Consider the following 20,530-nt stretch of genomic DNA (forward strand, 5'->3'; position numbering starts at 1 on the left):
GGCGGCAGCAGGAGGCCCCATTAGCTAAAGTGGTGCTTCAGGTTAAGAACGGACCTCCGGAACAAATTACCCAAAGTACCACTGTATATACAACCTGAGCCAATGATGGAGGGGCTGACAACCTTAACACCCAAAAGGGTCTTGTTCCTCCCACAGCTGCAACCTTGGATTCAAGCAGAAATCAGCTGAGATTCTCTCTGCCTTTCCAGCCTGCAGCTTTTTCCTCCAGGTCACATCACAGCAAACTCTGCCCTCCGACTCAGGCTTTGTCCTCCTAACTAAAAGTTAAAGAAGGGCCCCCACCCAGCTGCCATCTGGCACAGAGCCCCCTTTCCTCTGTTGTCTCAATGGCCGGATCACCCAGGCGATTACCTCATCAGGAAGCTAGCCTGGCTTGATTAGCTTTTAACACTTGCTAGGATTATAGGAGTCTGGCACCCACAAACTCATAACGCTGTTTAGATTTGATGAAGATTAATTTGTCACTGAAGCTGGTTGGACCAGATTGCTTGAAGAGTTATGGATCCAAGCATCTGGGTATCTGAAGAAACCACTTGTTTGTATGAGGACCTGAAACTTCAGTCAAATGCAGGAAAGCGGCAGCAAGTATGTGGCCTGAGCATACTTTCAGCGCAAGCTTATACTTGTCTCCTCAAAAGAAAATGCCATTACGCTCAGTGGAACTTACTCCCATGTAACTGAATAGGATTTCTCCCTTACTTAAGTGCAAACCTCACCAAACTCTGCGGAACTTGCTTCTGAAGACGCCTGCATTGTACCATATTTCTTTAAGGTCCTTTGTGGTTCAGGAGTGTATTTAAGCATTGCTGTTAGACTAGTGTACTGTGATTGGAAGCAGTTAAATGTCAAAACCAGGTGGTGCTTTGCAGGTCCTTTCCAACCTATGAGGTTTAAGGTATTGATCAGGAACTATCTGTTGCCAACTTAAGTGGACATAAGCGGCTGGGTGAAAACAAGTGCTAACAAACTCACCCATTTCCCGCTTTAGTTTGCTACGTGTAACTGTTCACCTCTTAGGAAATTAGGAATTACTCTTGTTGCTGACTCTCTACTGGAAAGAGAGAAGAAAAAGCGGACTGACACAAGACTTACATAAATCACTTTGTATTCTGAAGGCGCTACGGAAATAGGGAACACGATAACCCCTTTGCTTTGTTAAACCCTGGATCCACACTCACTGCGGGTGAAGGTTTGGAGAGAAAAGGCCGATTTTGGAAAGACAACGCTACAAAAGAAAAGCCAAATATCTCAGCGGGTCAGTCCTCCCAAAGAATTACCGTAAGTGAATTGGAGAGGAAGAACGAGCAAAAACTAACTCAGGTGACAGATCAGGTTTTGTTCTGATCTCTTTGTCCCACTGAAGAAAGGAAGAGTCCAGACACCACGGCTCCTGTCTACAACCAGCAAACTAGTAAACAAAATTCTCCTTAAAACCCGTCCCCTTTTCCTAAGGCAGTCCCAGCAGCTCCCGTGCACCCGGGGCGCAATGCGCAAACCTGTTGCAGGAGCTACTTTGTCCAGAGACTTCACCGTGACACAGTAAAAAAGCAGTTTGTTTCGTACCCCCCCCCACGCTTTTCACAGACCAGGCTATCTATGTTTGCAACTGCTGTAGCAGGACAGACATACCCAGGGACCGCAGCTTTCCAACAGCGACCTGCTTTGGCTAATAACTGGACCTCCTGGTGGCTTGCTGGTTTCAGCACCACCAAAAGACGCGCGGCCACTTGCCTCCCCACGAGGAGCGAAAGGACGGAGGGGGAATCGGGAACCAATCGCGGCTTCTAGCCGGTTACACCACCGTCCCGTGTCATTTCTGGATACTTAAACGCGCCCCAAAGGCCTCCTACCCGTGTGCTTGAGTGTGTGTGTGTTTAGATGGACTGGCAGACGCACCAACTAGGGATAAGTACAGGACGACGCAGCGAAACCACTTCCCGTTAGGCTACTGATTAATTAATATTTGTTTAGTTTGCAAGCGTTTGGCGTTTATTCCTAGAGTCAAGATAAATAATGTCTCCAGCAACTGGCACGGTAACCTCTCGCTTCAAAATAGAGATTGGCTAGGGGAAGCGCGTTTCTAGGCAAATAACTCCCATGGAAAATCGCTTTCTTCCTCCTCCTCTCACGGGCCCATTCCAAACATTACCGGGCAGCAGATTCTGGCTTCCACTTTCCAGCGTCCAATCTTTGTGAGCTTTCGTACTACACGCGGTCAAAGTTGCATTCACACTTTAATTTTTAAGCGCGCGCTTCAATTGCACCGTGTGAAAGCGCAAAAGGCCATCTTTATTTAATCTGGAACAAGTCCCGCTTTTATAATCTACTACACTCGATTCTATAATCCCCACACCCGATTAAAAACCCCACTCTGGGCATAATGAAGAGAGAGTGGAGGAAATCCACCGTTACGTGTTGACCCCACCTGGGGTCAGAGCGGCTTCAAAGGCGCGAGTAACTTACCCGCGATGTTTAAAAAGAGAAAGACCACAAATAAGCAGCAGTAGTAAAAGGGCATCGCTTCAGGCTCGGCTCTACCGGGAGAGCCTTTCCATCCGCTGCCGCGTACGCGCACCAGCAGAGCGCGCGAGGCTGCGATCCTAGCATTTTTCTAAGAGGGGTTTCCTTCCCCGGCTGCCTGTCTCCGTCTACAGCGTTAGGCTCGGGCTGCGCCAAGTGGCCAAAGCGTTCGTCTTACCCGCTGATTGGCAAGGACTTGCCGGTAGCGCTCTTCTTCCGGAGGGAGCGGCTGCAGCGCCAACATGCTCCGGCTCCTTCGCCACCTTCCCTGGCTACGGGTCTCCTCTGGGCGCCTTGGCTGCAAAGCGCACCGTCACGGCTGCGGAGTGCCCCCACGGTAGGTAGGCAGGCAGGCTCCTTCCGAGTGGGGGTGGCTCGGCATTTTGTCCGTTCAGCAATCCACACCCAACCCCTCCCCACGATGATCGGAATCAACTCCAAGAGAAAGCCACCCATCGTTCCCCCCCCCCCGCCCGCCCTTTCTCTTTCGGCAAGGCAGCCAGCTTCGGAGGAAGAGGCGAGCCCGGGGAACCTGTGCCAAAGGCGCAAAGGATGAGAAAGGGCGCGCGGAGATGGAGAGCTGGAAGCCACCCCGTCTTCAGGGCGCGCACCTACCCGCACCCCAAAAGGGACCCCGCGAAAGGAGAGCAGGAGGCTGTCACAGATCAGCCTTCAAAGCGACGTGGCTCTCGCTGCCTCTGTCCCTCGCACCTTTGCCGCGTACCTGCTGCGCGCCTTGGGCGTCTTCAGTCGCCAAGTTGAACCTCGAAGCACCGGCGCCAGGGAAGCAGGAGTTTCCCTCCGGCTAGCCTGTCGAGAGCTGGCTGTTCCTTCGTCCACCGGCGACCCTGCGGAAAGAGACGACTCAATACCCTCCTGCCCAGCAGCACCCCCTTCTCCTTATGAAACAGTATTAAGTTGTACTTAGTACGAGTTGGACGTGGCGAGGCTTATATAAATCTCTTTCAACAAAAGTTTTCTTTCTTTCTAAAAGCCAGCTCCCGTGGTGGAATGCCGCTGCCTCCGATTTTAGCTGCAGCAGAGAAAATACTCTGAACGCAGGTAGTGGATAGATCTCACGGACCATAAGGAGATTAACTACAAAGTGAGGACTGTTCATGGTTTTTGATAGTCGCTTTTAAAGTTCTCAGTAGATTCCTAACAATCGCATAAAAGCCACAACTTGTCTTGCTTACTGACACTTTTGTAAGAGCCGGGGAGCACAACATTTCGGACCACACAGCTTTCTTCCCCACAGTAAAGTCTTTGCTATTGAGGTTGATATATGGAATAGGTCTAGGATGCTTAGGAGTTAGTGCCTGCACATATTGCGCACTCAGTTCAAATAGGATTAAAACAGTGATTGACAACTTCTTTGACAGACGTACCACAAATTAAATCCAAAGTTTAGCATGAGTATGCATTTGGTTTAAGGTATTTGTATGCCCCTGATGTTGGGAAAGATGGAGGGCACAAGGAGAAGGGGATGACAGAGAACGAGATGGTTGGATAGTGTCTTCGAAGCTACAAACATGAGTCTGACCAAACTGCGGGAGGCAGTGGAAGACAGAAGTGCCTGGCGTGCTCTGGTCCATGGGGTCACGAAGAGTCGGACACGACTAAACAACAACAACATTTGTATGGCACTCTTCATAATATTTAGGCCACAGTCATTGGCGCTCTTCAAAACAAAACAAAAAAATAGGCCACTTAAAAGTAACAAATAAATAATAAACAGTACAAACTGAAACGGTGACTGAAGCATAAATAAATTCCAGTGTCTTAAAATATAATGCAGTGGGCACTAGGTGAGTCTCATTCAGGATAAAGTTATGCAACCACAGTGCCACAGATGAGCAAGACTTGTCCGTTGCTGCCTTCTTAGCCTATGACAATGGTGGCGGCACTGTGTCCCAGTGGAAGATCTTAGTGCTTGGGTTATTTGTGCATATGTGAAAGACCTTATGTAGCCCCCTATGCTTTGGGAATGTTTTGCCTTTTGTCTACTGAATTAGGCAGCAAGTACCAATGAAATCCGCGACGGGGTGAGCTCCCGTTGCTCAGTCCCTACTCCTGCCAACCTACAGTTCGAAAGCACGTCAAAGTGCAAGTAGATAAATAGGTATCACTCTGGCGGGAAGGTAAACGGCGTTTCCGTGTGCTGCTCTGGTTCACCAGAGTCATGCTGGCCACATGACCCAGAAGCTGTATGCCGGCTTCCTCGGCCAATAAAGCGAGATGAGTGCCGCAACCCCAGAGTGGCCACGACTGGACCTAATGGTCAGCGGTCCCTTTACCTTTACCAATGAAATGCTCGATAGGCAGGCAGAAGTATAGGTCCAAATCTCTCATGACTAGCACCCTCCTGCAAATGAGATGACTTCTCAGAAGCATCACTATGAACTAGCTACACAGAGCGACAATAATACAGAAGGTATACAGGCCAAAGGCACATAGGACAACTGTTTCAACCTTGCATTATTATGGTTGTATGAAAGAAAAAACTGAGGAGTGACCACACCTGCCTCCCAGAGTTCTTTGCTCTCCTGCCTCCATCACAGGACGAGATAATACCAACCCATTCATGGCATCAGGAAACGACACTAATAAATATTTCAAATGCTTTTAAAGTTACATTGCAGTACAGGCAGCAACCATTTTAGGCATGTCTAATTATGTGCACAACTGTGCACGTGCACATCACACTGAACCTGGAAGTGACCCAGAAACATCACAAAAAGAGGCGGAATGGAGTGTTTGCAGGCTTTTTCAGTGGAGTTTCAAATTTACGTGATTTCACTTAAACACGCGATGCCTTGGAACGTAACCCGTGTAAATTGTGGGTTGCCAGTATTGCAATGTAATCTTGAATATATCTAAGAGTGAAAATTTCAACATTGTAACCATAGGAGCCAACTCCTAGGAGCCAAAGGGTATTTGCCCCCCCCCTGCCAATAAAACATTTGAGGGGGCGGGGGCTCTCAAAGTTGAAGGGCATTGCCATTCAAATTGTGTCCATGCACTGCGTCATGTGATCCAATTATGCAGGGCAGGGCTTACTTGCCCCCCTGTTTTATTTAAGTTGGTACCCCTGATTGCAACTGTGCTATCATATTAAAATCTGAAGTGGCATGCTTGTTTCTTCACGCCTCCTAGAGAACATACACTCATGAATGGGGTATCTTACTGTAGTGACCCAGCTCCTACCCCCAAATTTTAAAAGGTACAGTGGTAGGCTTCAATATGACATGGAGAATAAGGATCTGTCCCCTTTTACTATATAGTTCCACAGGGAAAATCAGCCACATTAATCTTGAACGATTCTTTGTGTCCTTTGGAGACTCCTTAAGAGAAGGATAAATATTGACTTTGAAAATGCTCATGGGGAAAAAATGTCATTTATTAACATAGTTTCTGACTTTATTCTCTGCATCATTTTTCTTCCCTGTCAGAACTGTTGACAAAAATGTCAAGAACTGCAATTGTACAGGATAACACTTAACAGGAGGAAACACTTTAGTAATCTGAGATGACTTCTGGATTATCCATCTTGCTCACTTTGTTCTTCTATAAACCCCATATGGAGCAGTGTTGACCATTTTATAATCCTAACCAGCATGTAATCCTTAGATAATTTGGCATACGGTAAGTTACATGGCTGTAGAAAGCAAGGGCTTGAGAGTTCACAACCACCATATTGGTTCTCAGGGTTGGGAAACAGCTAGTCTGCAGGGCACATGCAGCCTGTAAAGGATCCAAACATGGCCTACAAACCATGAAAAAAAAATATTTGGTTTCTAAAACAACTGTTTTTAAATTATGAGTATGCTCTTTGGAATTACAACACTTAAAATGCAGTTACAGATAGGTAGCCGTGTTGGTCTGCCATAGTCAAAATAAAAAAAATCCCTCCAGTAGCACCTTAAAGACCAACTAAGTTAGGTCTTGGTATGACCTTTCGTGTGCATGCACACTTCTTCAGATACGTATCTGAAGAAGTGTGCATGCACACGAAAGCTCATACCAAGAACTAACTTGAAATGCAGTTAGCTATTGATATGACTCAACACTAAGACAGCAGCTAGCCCAAACAAATCAAGACACATACACACCAGTCAATATAGGTGCTGCACAGTCTACCTTGGAGGAGTCAAATGAACATCCTATAAAGTGGTACCTCGGGTTAAGTACTAAATTCATTCCAGAGGTCCGTTCTTAACCTGAAACTTTTCTTAACCTGAAGCACCACTTTAGCTAATGGGGCCTCCTGCTGCCGCCGCACCGCCGGAGCACGATTTCTGTTCTCATCCTGAAGCAAAGTTCTTAACTCGAGGTACTATTTCTGGGTTAGCAGAGTCTGTAACCTGAAGCATATGTAACCCGAGGTACCACTGTAGTCACTGTCTACATGCTCTGCTTACCTACAATGAATGAGTCATAGGGGAAGGAGACAACAGAAAGTACTGGAAGAATGCTGTGGTCACAGTAGATACTGTAGTAGTGTTACTGACTCAGTGCTCATACTGCATATCACTTCTGGCATTACAGTGATAACTTCCTTGCATGCCCCCAAAGCCAGGACATTCCCATGCTCTCAAGTAAATAATGCCTCCTACGGTTGTAGTGGGATAATACACTGTTCTGACCTTTGAGCTCTACTGCAACACCAGCTGCAAAACACAGGATGACTTGTGTTTCAGAAAAAAATCAGAAAAAAATAATATACCATTATTTTTCAGAAGCACCCACATTTAAAAGATATTCAATTTCCAGGGCTCATCGAATTGGAACCGAACCAACACAGCTACTTTACAGGTAGAATGCAATTGTATTTCTGGCTCCAGATAACCAATAACAAACAACGTGTATTAATAAATTATGTTGTAATCACTTTTTTTTTATTGGAACGTTAACCAATATAACTTTAAAGCATACTGGGGAGGGGAGTAGAATTTTCTAGTACTGAAGTCACCAATTAAAACCACAAAGTGCTTGGAATTTGTGTAGCCATATGACATTGCCAAGCTCAACTCTCCATAAATGGGAAGTTTTAAAAAAACAACCACCCAGTCATCACTTCACTATGTTGGCATTGGCAGGCCATTCAAGGTGTTGTTTTTCACCTTTACATCTCAAGCCCCCTATATTTAAACATGTCCCCCATAAGAACTACCCCCTTCTATTAAGAACAGCTGGAAAAGCCTTTCCCAGGTTGTCTTATGATACACTCCTCCCTTTTGGGTGCAAACTATCTGGAATTCCCTTCATAGAGATATTACTCTCTAAAAGAGGCTAAAACCTTCAATGTTTACTGCATACAAATCCAAATACTGTACATTTAAAGTCCACCACTACTTCTTCAAGAAGAAAAAAAAAGCAAAATTAAAGATTGTGTTTTAGGTCTTTCTCTTTTTTAAACAAGCGGCATGGAATTCTAACAGAACCATTATAATTTCAACTTAATTCTGCCAATGGAAAGTATTTCTATTTAACTGTACCTCTAGATTCTCCAGCCCCATTTTAGAGTAAGTTAGTCACATTTATTTAAAATATTTATAGCCCACTCTTCATCAACAAGCGACCTTAGGATGGGGCACAACAGCTCAATATAAAACCACTACAAAACAATATGCCATAATTCAGTATTCTAGGATTCTATCAAAAGGCAGATAATTCACAGTCGAAACAAATAACCAAGTCCATCAGCACTAATACCCCATAGGCCTTCGATTAAGCATTCCTCCTCTACTTGGACTATGTTGCCTCTTTTGCACCTGGGGTTATTGGTGCCACCCTCACAATTTTCTCATTGTTCTGTACTCCAGCTTTCAACTGTCTGGCAAAACTACAATGATTTGCCATTCCAAAATACAGTGGTACCTTGAGTTACAAACGCCTCAGGTTACAAATGCTTCAGGTTACAAACTCCGCTAACCTGGAAGAGTTACCCCGAGTTGAGAACTTTGCCCCAGGATGAGAACGGAAATTGTGTGCCAGCAGCGCAGCGGCAGCAAGAGCCCCCATTAGCGAAAACACGCTTCTAGTTAAGAACAGTTTCAGGTTAAGAACGGACCTCCGGAACAAATTAAGTTCGTAAGTAGAGGTACCACTGTACAACCGAGCCTTTTATAATGCATGTTTGTAAATGAGGCAAGTACTGCCATGGCAATATATTATACCAAGATGTTGTTTTGACTATTTTTCTTAAAGCTGCCTCAAGCCTATTTTGAGGAGACAGCACAGAAATATGGTGGGGCCTGCCAAATATATGTTGCAATATGTTGCTCCCTCCGACTGATCCTGTTCCTCCTCATCCTGGAAAAAAGAGATAATTGGGGTGCCACAGGGTTCTGTCCTGGGCCTGTTGTTGTTGTTCAACATCTTTATAAAACGATTTGGGCGAAGGAATTGAAGGAATGTTCATCAAATTCGCAGACGACACCATGGACGCTTTAGCTGAGATTCCCACATTGCAGAGGGTTAGACTAGATGACCCTTGGGTCCCTTCCAACTCTACAATTCTATGATTCTAAAGTGTGGGGAGCCTTTAGCCTTCTGACATTGCCAAACTACAACTTCCAGCCACTGGGTTCCTCACTCCTGCCAGATACCCCAGAAGCTCACAGCTTCTTATCAGCCTCCTTTTGAGTTTTTCTGTTAGTTTGCAAAGTCATATACTTTTGCATATCTAGCACACTCCAACAAAGTACAAACTACTACTTTGTTTTTGGGTGGCCCTGTTCTGTTCCTAAACCAGTAGATACTTGACCACCGAATTCACAATTGGGAGAGAATGATACATCAGTAAACAACAGGTGAAGAAGACAGTTGGCATAATCACATTTCAAATACTTACTATTGCAAGAGGTTCATTAGCTGAAGAGGAGACCTGAACTTCTGGCTGGGACAAGAGAGTCAAGTTAAAAAGCTGAAGCATATATAACTAATATACAACATCTACATAAAACTGCTAAGTGGTGTCAGCTGGAGATTTCCAGCATGTTATCAGCAATACGCTGACGACACACAGCTGTTCCTTCTCCTTTACATCTACAGGTGTGGCCATCAGTGGAAATGCTGAAACAATGTCTTTCCTCAATAGTGGACTTTATGAGAGCCAATAAACTGAAGCTCAATCCAGACAGGACTGAGGCACTGTAAGTGGGTGGATCCCTAGACTGGATGTGTAGGAAGTGCCCTGCTCTGAATGGGGTTATACTTCCTCTCTAGTAGCAAGTGTGCAGTTTGGGTGTACTGCTGGATCCATTACTGTCATCTGAGGCTCAAGTGGCTTCCGTGATGCAAAAGCCCTGCTGGTGGACATTGGGTGGCACTGTGGTCTAAACCACAGAGCCTAGGGCTTGCCGATCGGAAGGTCGGCGGTTCGAATCCCCGCGGCGGGGTGAGCTCCCGTTGCTCAGTTCCTGCTCCTGCCACCCTAGCAGTTCGAAAGCACATCAAAGTGCAAGTAGATAAATAGGTACCGCTCCGGCAGGAAGGTAAACGGCATTTCCGTGTGCTGCTCTGGTTCGCCAGAAGCGGCTTAGTCATGCTGGCCACATGACCCGGAAGCTGTACGCCGGCTCCCTTGTCCAGTAAAGCAAGATGAGTGCCGCAACCCCAGAGTAGTCCGCGACTGGACCTAACGGTCAGGGGTCCCTTTACCCTTTATCTAATCTACACACTCATCTGGACAGGGGCAGCCCAACCTCTGTTGTCATGTGTTGTACATTGGGCCAACTTTGATGATGATTCAGAAACTGCAGGTGGTGCAGCATTTGACAGACTGAAGACATTGCAAGATGGTCTAAGCATAGAAAACCAATTCTGGCAAGACTGTATTGCCTACCAATTAGTTTCAGGCTCAAGTCAAAGGGCTGGTTTTGATTTATAAAGTGTTAGGCGGCTCAGGGCCCTGATACCTCAAGGACCACCTGTCCCCACATAAACCAAACCCGATCCTGCATTCTGTGTGCCCTCTCCAAAGTCTATCCAGAAGTGGCAACACAGGAATACAACTTTTTCAATGGCGGCTCCATGCTTACGGCACTACAGCCTCTTTCAATGGGTTCTTATATACGTGTGTGTGTTTAGCTTTTACTTTGTTTTAGCTTTATATTAATTAAATTTTCTGTATTATATTGCAAGTCATTCTTTACATTATGTAAACAAAAGTGACTAATAATTCCAATAAAGAAATAAAGTGTGAATACAGGCAAAGTCATCTGGAAAATCTGCAAATTTGCATGTTTACTGAATGAAAAGCTGAATAATCTAGATAAGCCTAAATGATTCAACCTTTAGTTCTAAGTGTTTTTGAATAAAAAGCGATGTCACGAGTAAGTATAGGGGTAGCCAAGCTGGATTTAGGACTAATGTGGAATATTTGGACTGAGCTCTCTTTCCAGTTTAGACTATTGGCCATGCTTACTGTGTTGTGAATTACTACCCCTCTCCCCCACTTTCTTGAAAACTCGTCACAGGCCTATCTTTTATTGTTATTTGGGTATGTGAAACATACAACTGGCAAACACACAATACGATACCTGCAAGACTACTGATTTCCTCTTAGCTTCTGCTTATCCAGCTCTAACACAGGAGATTCCTAAATTTAGAAAAATGGAATTCTGAGATGTGTAAAATTATAAACATATGAACACATTTATATTTACTTCTTTTCATATAATTTATTCTGCTAGCTTTGAGAAGCAAAAGAGCTACTGCTGTAAAAGAAAACCCCATCTAAATGAGCACTATCCAGTCAGCTCACCACCACTGCCCCAAGATAGCATAGCTCACTCAGTAGAGCATGAGACTCTTAATCTCAGGGTTGTGGACTCCAGCCCCACACGGGGCAAAAGATTCCTGGATTGCTGCGGGTTGGACTAGGTGGCCCTCGTAGTCCCTTCCAACTCTACAATTCCTATGATTTCACCAGCACTGTTCACACACATTCAACTCTGAACTTTATATACTGTAGCTTAGAAACGTTATCAAAAGCTGAGATTTTTCTAGATGCTATATTGAACTGAATGCCCAGTACAAAAATATGTTATTTCATGGTGCGGAAGACCTGGTGGCAGCCATAACATCGAAATCTGCTACTCCAGAATCTCAGGAAGTGGTCTTTCATATCCTGTGTAAACTGGGGTCTTTCCAACTGGTGATGCCAGAGACCAAATCTGGTATGTTCTGCGTGCAAAGTATATAACTCTGCTAATTGAGCTATGCTCCCCTCTCATTCATATCAAGAAATGGCAAGTGATTCTGAAGGCCTTACCCCACACTGAAACTGTGCCTGCTTTTCTCATCTTCCACTCAGCTGAACATCCAAAACATTAAAGGAGCAACTCTCTTTCAAATGAAGGTACATTTACACATAAACAAAGACAAATGTTTTAATACAAGTGCTGAAGTAGCGAAAACCTTTTAGCTTTCCAGTTATTTGTGTTGAGAAGCTAACAAATCTCATCAACATTCAAACCAAGAGAATGCTGATTTACTAACACACATAATACATAGTAAGACTCAAACAGGTATCAGTTTTCACACTATTTATCTACATTGACAGACGGATTTTCTCTTTTTTTGTTATAACAGTACAAAAATAAATGGCTCATGCTAACATATCCTAAAAGTGAAATCTGACAACCTAAGGTGATATTAGTATCAATTATTCATGTGGCTAGGAAGTGAGCTACTGACCAAGTTAGAATTCTTAAAATGTACAATTGCAGGATGGATTTCTTCAAGTTACTTTCTTAAATCAATGGAAAAACAAAAATAACTGTACTCTTTAGTAAATATAACAAGTCCAAAGTTACAATATTTTGTGGTTTTTCCTTTCCAAAGAACATTTTAGAATCTGCCAGCATACATCTGATCAAAATATCCCTGAACAGTAGATATATTTATCTTATGTGTAATCATCATAAGTAGATAAGACCCACTGCTGGAAATATGTGAAAATATCAATTTCAGATTATTTGAAGGTATCCAAAAGGCATTCCTACCAGACTTCACCTGGGATGTTTGCCCAAGATTCGGGGCTTGGATTTAGGTAATTCTTACAAAGACCAAATTTAGACAGGAAATTAATAATCAGTAATATTTACTTAGCATTTTAAACACTAGCAAGCAAGTCAGAAGAACTTGCACTCTCTCATTTGATGCGACAATAGTCACTATATAATTAAATACAAAAGTAGTTCAGGAGTAAAGTTTATTGTTGACTTTTGAAGGGGTGAAAGCAAGGGTGTCAATTTGTAAACAGAAACAGTGAACAGGTTAGCTAGGACATTTGCTACTTGATTTGATATTTAAATTCCAGCTCTGAGAGCATCTGCTTAAGAAAACATTTCATATTTTTCTATGTATCTGCATACCTGAACTAATAATGAACTTGCCACATGTACATACACTGTTTTCTAAATTGTGAATGCCACTTTACACACAGCAAACACAGCTACGAATTTATTTGATGTAAATTTTCTTCGAGAAAGCTACATTTCAGAGGGAGAGCAATATCCTTAATTACTATTTTCTTTTTACTAGCAAAAAACAGAACTTGAAATAAAAGGTAAATAAAATCGACAACTTGCATATGACCAGGTTTGCAAGAGGTCCCGGAGAAAAATCTGACAACTTCCCTTTAGAAATATGTTATTCAACAAAAAATGTATCTTGGAGGTACAGAACACCCGTATTGTATTTTAAAAGATATGTTTGACAAAGTATGACTAGAACTGCTCAGCATCAAGAACGGCTTTATGGTTTATTCTGAAGACCCACATTAATATAGCTAAGATGAAAACATTAAAACATTGTCTTCTATTCAGATAACAGCATGATTCACAACCCAGTCCTTGCATATGATCTGAACCAAACAAGGGTGCTTTTTCATGCAAGACTGTGCTGTAGTGTGCATGTGTGCTATAGGAACTACATCTTACGGGATCAGAGTTTCAAGCATCCTCCAACAGAGATTAGGCATGGTCATCTGTGACAGTATCAAACCATCCATTTCTTGCTTTCACCTGCCAAGAGGTTAAAAATGACTACACAAACCAAGTGCTCATCTGGTGCACACGTGGAACAAAACAAATGGATAATGACAGGAATGGTACTCGGTGGTTCTCAAATTAGACTTTAAAAATATAATCTGGCACAATTGCTTAGCATAGTTCAACCAACTATACTGTAGAACTTTCAATCGAGTTACCTCAATATTTTAAATTGATTTGGGAGCAAAGTATAGGATCTGGGGTTGGTTCTAGCTTTCTCTAAATGAACAGGAAAATTATAACAAACTACAGGCAGCAACCATATCAGGTGCGTCCGATATGTGCACAACTGTATTGTGCCAATCCCGAACTGACCCAAAAACATCACAAAAAGGGTTCAACAGGGTGGGGCGGCCTTAGGTGGGCCCCACTGACATGCCAATCAGTCGCTACCTGTACAACTGAACATTAAATCCTAATTTATATCACAGCATCTTAGCAGTTAGCTTTCTATAATCATATTGAGGTGTTTTGAAATGGAATAGTTTAGTCATTGTAGGCTATGAACCACGCAAACATTACAACAGCAGCTCCACATACTGGCAACACAATCATGTTCTTATATTTTTGCCATGCAGATAGTTCAACTTCGACCTCGTCCTTTTTTCTCTTGTTCTTCCGACGACCTTTCAGCCTGTTCTCAAAAGCCTCCAGCTCAGCCTGGATAGGAGGAAAGCAGAAAAAGTTATAAAAATAAATGTGGCAAAAAGGGAGGGGGGGTCATCTTTTTTCAACTGTGTCTTAAAATAGTTCATACTAAAACTTTATACGCATGGTACAATAGTACTGTAACTAGAATTTTGTGAGATCATCATTCTACATTCAGTTGCCTTCACTGAAATTTAAGCAGCCCAAACGACATGTAGGATTATAGTCCTAGAGTTTTCCGCACTTTAAGAGAAGACTAGGTTGGTGGGTACCTGTTGTCTTCGTTTTTCCTCTTCAAGGGCAGCTCTGGCCTCGGCCTCTTTAATCTGTGTGCATATAAAAATAATAATGCTTAGCACATAATAAGCTGCAACTTACTAATTGCCAGGGGCACCAACCCAACTATAGGGGGCTCTGGGTGCCTGAGCACCCAGAAAATTTTTGTTGTGGGTGCTCAGCACCCAAACAAGGGCCCCCGATGCACATGACCTTGGAACATGACTTCCAGTGCCACCGGAAGTTATGTTCTGAAGCAGGGGGGTGCACATGAGGTCATGAGGTCACACCACAACATGACGTCATGAGGTCACACGCACTGGGAACCCATAACCTGGGGCCCAAGTTTGCTCCCCTGTTAATTGCTGGAAGTAGCATTACACTTTTGCTCATTTATTTAGTTATTCTTACACTGCCTTTCAAAGCAATTTAAAACTTAGGATTCAACGCTATGAAACGATCCCCCACAACACCACGGATCAAATATAGGACAGCATCTGGATTCAAATAAAGGCAGTGTGGAACAGGCAAATACGATGTGGCTGAACACATCCAAAGGGGGCCCAGCTGCACATCTCTGAAGGGAACTCCAAAGTGATAGGGCTGCCATTAAAAAAAGCCCCCACTCTTGTACCTGTTATTTATATGAACTGCAACATATGCTATTCCCTGGGGTTCATGTGAATATATGAGATGTCCCTATACTGAGTTAAGCTAGACTTGAATTGTGTAGTCCACAAACAGCTCTTAAAAGGTGCATGTGGAGGTTTTCCCCAGTCACGCTACTTGAGATCCCAAATATTGTGAAACACGTTGTTATCACTATATTATGGACTCTTACTCCTTCAAGAAGTCATTGTGGTGCGCTTGATGAAATTTTGAGTCGTGAACTGTTGTAAGGAGCAGAGGCCAGCTGACTAGGAACCTCATTAAGTGGCCAGGAAAAAGTCACCAAGCTCTGAACTACTTTGAGACAGACACTGTAAAGCAGTTAGGTGTGTGGTTTTTTGTTTTTTTTAAAAATGCACAGTATTATAAGTGGTGTATGGTATTTTATCTATTATCTATCTACAAAAAGATAAAACAATAAAATCGGGGGTGGGGGGGGGGGCGAATTCCAATACTTTGAAACATGCAAAATGTTAAAATACCAAAAAACAAATTAAAATTCACCTCAACTTTCTAAGCATCTGGGTAGGCTTACAAGAATTGTTTTCAGCAGGAGCTGAATACAGTACGGTGAAGACACCTTTAAATTAAATAGCTTAAATTAAACTACACGGTGTTTTAAATGGTGGGCCTGTTATTTTACACAACTGAAAATTCCCTGCCCAGCTTCACAGACACAATAATATTTAGAGGCTTGTTGCCTCCCCTTACACATCCCAAGCCAATCATCAAGATCTTCAGGATACAATCAGTGAAATATCATATAATGACATCAAGGAAGTGGGCCATCTCAGTGGTATAACCCAGCCTCTGGAACACCTTTCCATGTGCAGTTTTTTGGAGGGGGTAACGGTACTTCCTTTCCCATGCCCCTTTTTACGCAGGATTTCCTGGAGATTTACCACACTCTCTTGTTTTTGCTAGTGTGCAGAAACTTTTCCATTGCTTTATTTTGTGGCAAGTACTCATATTTTGGTTTTTAACATCTTTTGTAAACCACTTAGGAACCACATATATTGAGCAGTTCAACATCAACAGTAGTAAATAAAGAGAAAACATCTGCCCTTCCTCTGGCAAGGAAGCTCATTTAGTTTCAATTATATATTGTATTTCAAGTACCATATACTTCACACAGGAACTGAAAGCGCCTTTGGGTTTCAGTAATTCCAACTTAACTGAACAGAAGCAAACTGTACACAAGCAGAAACAAGAGCACAATTGTGTGCTATAAAAAGCCATGAATAGTACAGTGGTACCTTGGTTTAAGAACAGCTTAGCTTATGAACAACTTGGATGAAGAACGCTGCAAACCCAGAAGAAGGTGTTTTGGTTTGTGAACTTTACCTTGGAATAAGAACATGTTTCGCATCCTGTTGAGTGTGTTCCACTTGTAAATTGAGTCCCCCGCTGCTATGGGAAAGCACGCCTTGGTCTAAGAACGGACTTCCGGAATGGATTAAGTTCGTAAACCAAGGTACCACTGTATTGACTTCCAAAACTTTCACTCACATTCTCCTTCTGTCTCATAGTTCTCCTTCATTACATACCTTTAGGCGTCAGGCAAAAATGTTTCTCTATCACCATGCCTTGGGCTGATTAACATTCTATGGCCTTTACAAGGTGTTTGTGGGAGTGGGGTATAATTGTTTTGTTTTGTTTTGTTTTATTATGCATTTTGTGTTCTCATTTTTTATTTTTATGTTGTGAACCACCCTATATTGTTCAGATGAAGAGTGGTAAAAAAATTTTAATTTATCATCATTGTCATATCTGTCGCCCTCTTTCCAAACCAAACTAATGCTATGCTTGCAGACAGACTGAAACATTTCCTTTTTCACATTCCAACTCTTTTCCATCTACAAAATACTGACAGTCTCCCATCATACACCTGTACTAGGACTCCCCTCCATTCATGCATAATTTGCATTTTTACAGTTTTTCCCTCACCCATGCTCAGGTAGCCAAAATTATACACGTGACTTTTTGCCCAGTTTTTTTTAGTTAGCCAACGGCCATCAACTGGGCATAATAAATTGTTCAAAAACATGATAAAAAACAAGACACCCAGCCTTCTACACTACACCAATACTAACAAACAATAGTACATTACACAAAGGAAAGGAAATGCTACAAATATTTGTAGTTTAACTCTGTACTTTTAACTCAGACTTAGCCTCCAGCTTCCCCCCATCCTCTTTCTTTCATCCCCATATTCATCACATTGGCCGTCAACCATGTGGGATTTGGCCCATTACTTTTTAATAGGAAGGACTGCAGCTAGGAAGCTGGCTAAATAAAATATGATATGATGGGTCTGGGCTGTCAGTAGGAAAACCAATATATCTTATTCTCCCCAGTCCTTTTTTTGTATCTCAGCCACTTTACTATACAGTGGTATCTCAGGTTACATACGCTTTAGATTACATGCGCTTCAGGTTACAGATTCCGCTAACCCATATTACCTTGGGTTAAAAACTTTGCTTCAGGATGAGAACAGAAATCATGCTCTGGCGGCGCAGCAGCAGCAGGAGGCCCCATTAGCTAAAGTGGTGCTTCAAGTTAAGAACAGTTTCAGCTTAAGAACGGACCTCCAGAACGAATTAAGTACTTAACCCGAGGTACCACTGTACATACATTTCTATCCTGGATAGCTATACAGAACTGCACTTCAGCACTCTGGCTGTCCACACTGATACCAGTGCTCCTCCAAGTCAACTGCCCTCTGAATCATCATGATCTAACTGCAGAAGGAAAGGTATTCATTCCTGTTAAGGGAATCACTCTTTTACACTTTGGATAATTAAGTTTTGTTACGTACGTGGAAGAGAACTTTCAACATCCAGTCTTGAGCAGAGGGGAGATATGTTATATGTATATTAATGTCTGTAAACAATTCATGGAAATCTAAATCCAGAATACGTTGCCTCACCAGATCTATGGCTTTCTTTTCTCTTTGCATTACCAAAAAGTCAGGTGGAAATCTTATTACATTCTTTGCATATTATGTTTTATCAGTGTTGCACATGCTCTTATCTGTGTAAGCACATGTGGCTTTCGGCTCAATGCCTCCTGAAGATGCCAATTCTTACATCCCTTAACATAGTTCCTTACTTTAACGTGTATTTTTTAATGTTTTTATGTATGTTGGAAGCCACCTGGAGTGGCTGGGGCAACCCAGTCAGATGGGCAGGGTATAACAACAACACCAACACCAACACCAACACCACCACCACCAACAACAACAACAGGATGCAAAATTGGCATCAGAAATGGCAATATTCAAAAGTGGTGAAACATGTCAACTTCCCAGGACACCCTGTAAGTGACCTTTGACTAGTTATCCTGGGTCAAGGAACTAAAAGGGACATGGCAATATGAAACAACTTAATTATAATACACCACATCGTTCAATGTGATCACTTCTGGACTGAACACAGACAAAAATATTTTGGCACGCTAAGTGTATTTGCTTACTGATGACAGGATGTCTGTGTTTATCAGCAGCTGCTTTGTGAATTTCCACTGTTAATTATAAAACCTTCGTTGTCTACCCTTTTCTGCATGTTGTTTCTAGTTGACCCCGCTGTTTGCCATCCATCTCCCCAACTCAGGATAACACCATGTATCTAATGAAGGGGACTGCACTCCGCTTATGCCAAAACAAATTTCATTAAAGTGCCACAAAACTCCTTGTTCTTTTTGATGCAACTTGCTCTCATATCCAGCCAAGTAGTCATCAAGTGGTAAGAGATCAAGAGAAGCATGTGCGCACACATGAGCATTAAACTAGTTATCAGATTTTTGGAACTTTAAATAGATGTATTCATTACACTATCCTAACTTCAAATTAACAAACTGAACAAGGCAGGGCAACCCATTTCATGCCCCCTGGGCCCCAACTGAATGAATGTGTACCTTCTTCAAGAAACATTCCAAACTGGGGGGGAAAGGTAGGAAGCAAGAGACATAAGCAACATTATTCTAATACAGCACGTGTAGAGGCTCATAGTATTAACAGTTTATCATAAACAGCAAGGCAAGATGACAAACTTTCCACAATACATAAAAAGCAAAGTTTAACATGTAACAGCTGTTGAACAGGGAACATCGGATTTAATTGCATTCTATTTCTTGCACAATAATTTTAGAAAATAACTCTGCATGAGTCTCTTGAAGCAATGAGAATATATTGCAACCACAGAAGGAAAATTACCTCAGAAGCTTTCCGTTTCATTTCCTTGCACACAGTGTCACATTCTAACGTAACTAGGTCTCCTCGAACCTTACTGCACGGCAGCTCCTAGAAGCAGGGTCCGAACAAAATATATTATTTTTCTTCATTAGCCTGATCGCGAAACACACACGCCTAAACACTGCTTCCTATATAATCGAAGAATCCTTCTCTTGTCATTTAGCTTGCAAACCATTTTTCCCCAGTAGTAAAGGAATTACAAATAAAAACACTCATCACGAGATACGTTCACACCATAACCAACATTTATGTGACAAGTGTTTTGTAAATACGACATACAGTGGTGCCCCGCAAGACGAATGCCTCGCAAGACGAAAAACTCGCTAGACGAAAGGGTTTTGCGGTTTTTGAGCTGCTTCGCAAGACGAATTTCCCTATGGGCTTGCTTCGCAAGACGAAAACGTCTTGCATTTTTTGCAAGTTTGTTTCCTTTTTCTTAACACCGTTAATACAGTTGCGACTTGACTTCGAGGAGCAACTCATAGAATGCGGTGTGGTAGCCTTTTTTGAGGTATTTGGTGATTTTTGAAGCTTTTTCAAAACTTTTCCGACACCATGCTTCGCAAGACGAAAAATTCGCTAGGCGAAAAAACTCACGGAACGAATTAATTTCGTCTTGCGAGGCACCACTGTACACTCTTGTAAACTACTTTTGGAGGTGGACAAATGAATAACTTCAAAATAAGCTCAGGTGGTGGGAAGTTACTGCCCCCCAGATGTTAAGGGAACAAGGCAACGATACCTTAAAAGAAGTGGAAGAGGAGGGCAAATGTAGAAGCAATAAAGGTAAAGGTAAAAGACCCCTGGACGGTTGAGTCCAGTCAAAGGCGACTATGGGGTTGCAGCGCTCATTTTGCTTTCAGGCTGAGGGAGCTGGCGTTTTTCCACAGCCAGCTTTCTAGGTCCTGTGGCCAGCATGACTAAACCACTTCTGGCACAATGGGACACTGTGACAGAAGCCAGAGCACACGGAAACACCGTTTACCTTCCCGCTGCAGCAGTACCTATATATCTATTTGTGTTGGTATGCTTTGAAACTGCTAGGCTGGCAGAAGCTGGGACAGAGCAGCAGGAGCTCACC

The 20,530-nt window shown here is 42.8% G+C and overlaps 2 protein-coding genes and 1 long non-coding RNA gene across 10 annotated transcripts in view; 1 reads left to right on the forward strand and 2 right to left on the reverse strand.

The window, feature by feature from the left end:
• The window catches only part of CORIN (corin, serine peptidase), a 103,647-nt gene extending 100,207 nt beyond the window's left edge, over positions 1–3,440 (reverse strand). Inside the window, exon 1 of one of the 5 annotated variants that reach the window (XR_014515798.1) lies at positions 2,720–2,956. Coding sequence is in view for 1 of the 5 variants with exons in the window: in XM_083459809.1 (XP_083315935.1) it covers positions 2,720–2,785 (66 nt within the window). In the remaining 4 variants the exon portion in view is untranslated. Of the gene's footprint in view, positions 1–1,650; positions 1,859–2,484; positions 2,669–2,719; positions 2,997–3,265 lie in introns of those variants that run through there. The other 4 variants (XM_083459810.1, XM_083459809.1, XM_083459813.1 and 1 more) reach the window with 4 other exon arrangements.
• A 99-nt stretch (positions 3,441–3,539) lies between these two features.
• Positions 3,540–10,582, forward strand: LOC310686460. Its single transcript, XR_014515941.1, has 3 exons — positions 3,540–3,691; positions 7,281–7,356; positions 9,598–10,582. It is a non-coding gene; the product is annotated as an uncharacterized lncRNA (long non-coding RNA).
• A 1,343-nt stretch (positions 10,583–11,925) lies between these two features.
• Positions 11,926–20,530, reverse strand: part of NFXL1 (nuclear transcription factor, X-box binding like 1) — a 72,517-nt gene continuing 63,912 nt past the window's right edge. For all 4 annotated transcript variants that reach the window (XM_083459832.1, XM_083459831.1, XM_083459833.1 and 1 more), the window contains 3 exons: positions 19,411–19,497; positions 14,525–14,578; positions 11,926–14,264 (listed from right to left, as the gene is read on the reverse strand). In XM_083459832.1, the coding sequence (XP_083315958.1) occupies positions 14,091–14,264; positions 14,525–14,578; positions 19,411–19,497 (315 nt within the window). In that variant the 3' untranslated portion in view covers positions 11,926–14,090. The remainder of the gene's footprint in view (positions 14,265–14,524; positions 14,579–19,410; positions 19,498–20,530) is intronic.

The sequence above is a fragment of the Podarcis liolepis genome (genome assembly GCF_965112155.1).
Source record: "Podarcis liolepis genome assembly, chromosome: 9".
Lineage (NCBI taxonomy): Eukaryota > Metazoa > Chordata > Lepidosauria > Squamata > Lacertidae > Podarcis > Podarcis liolepis.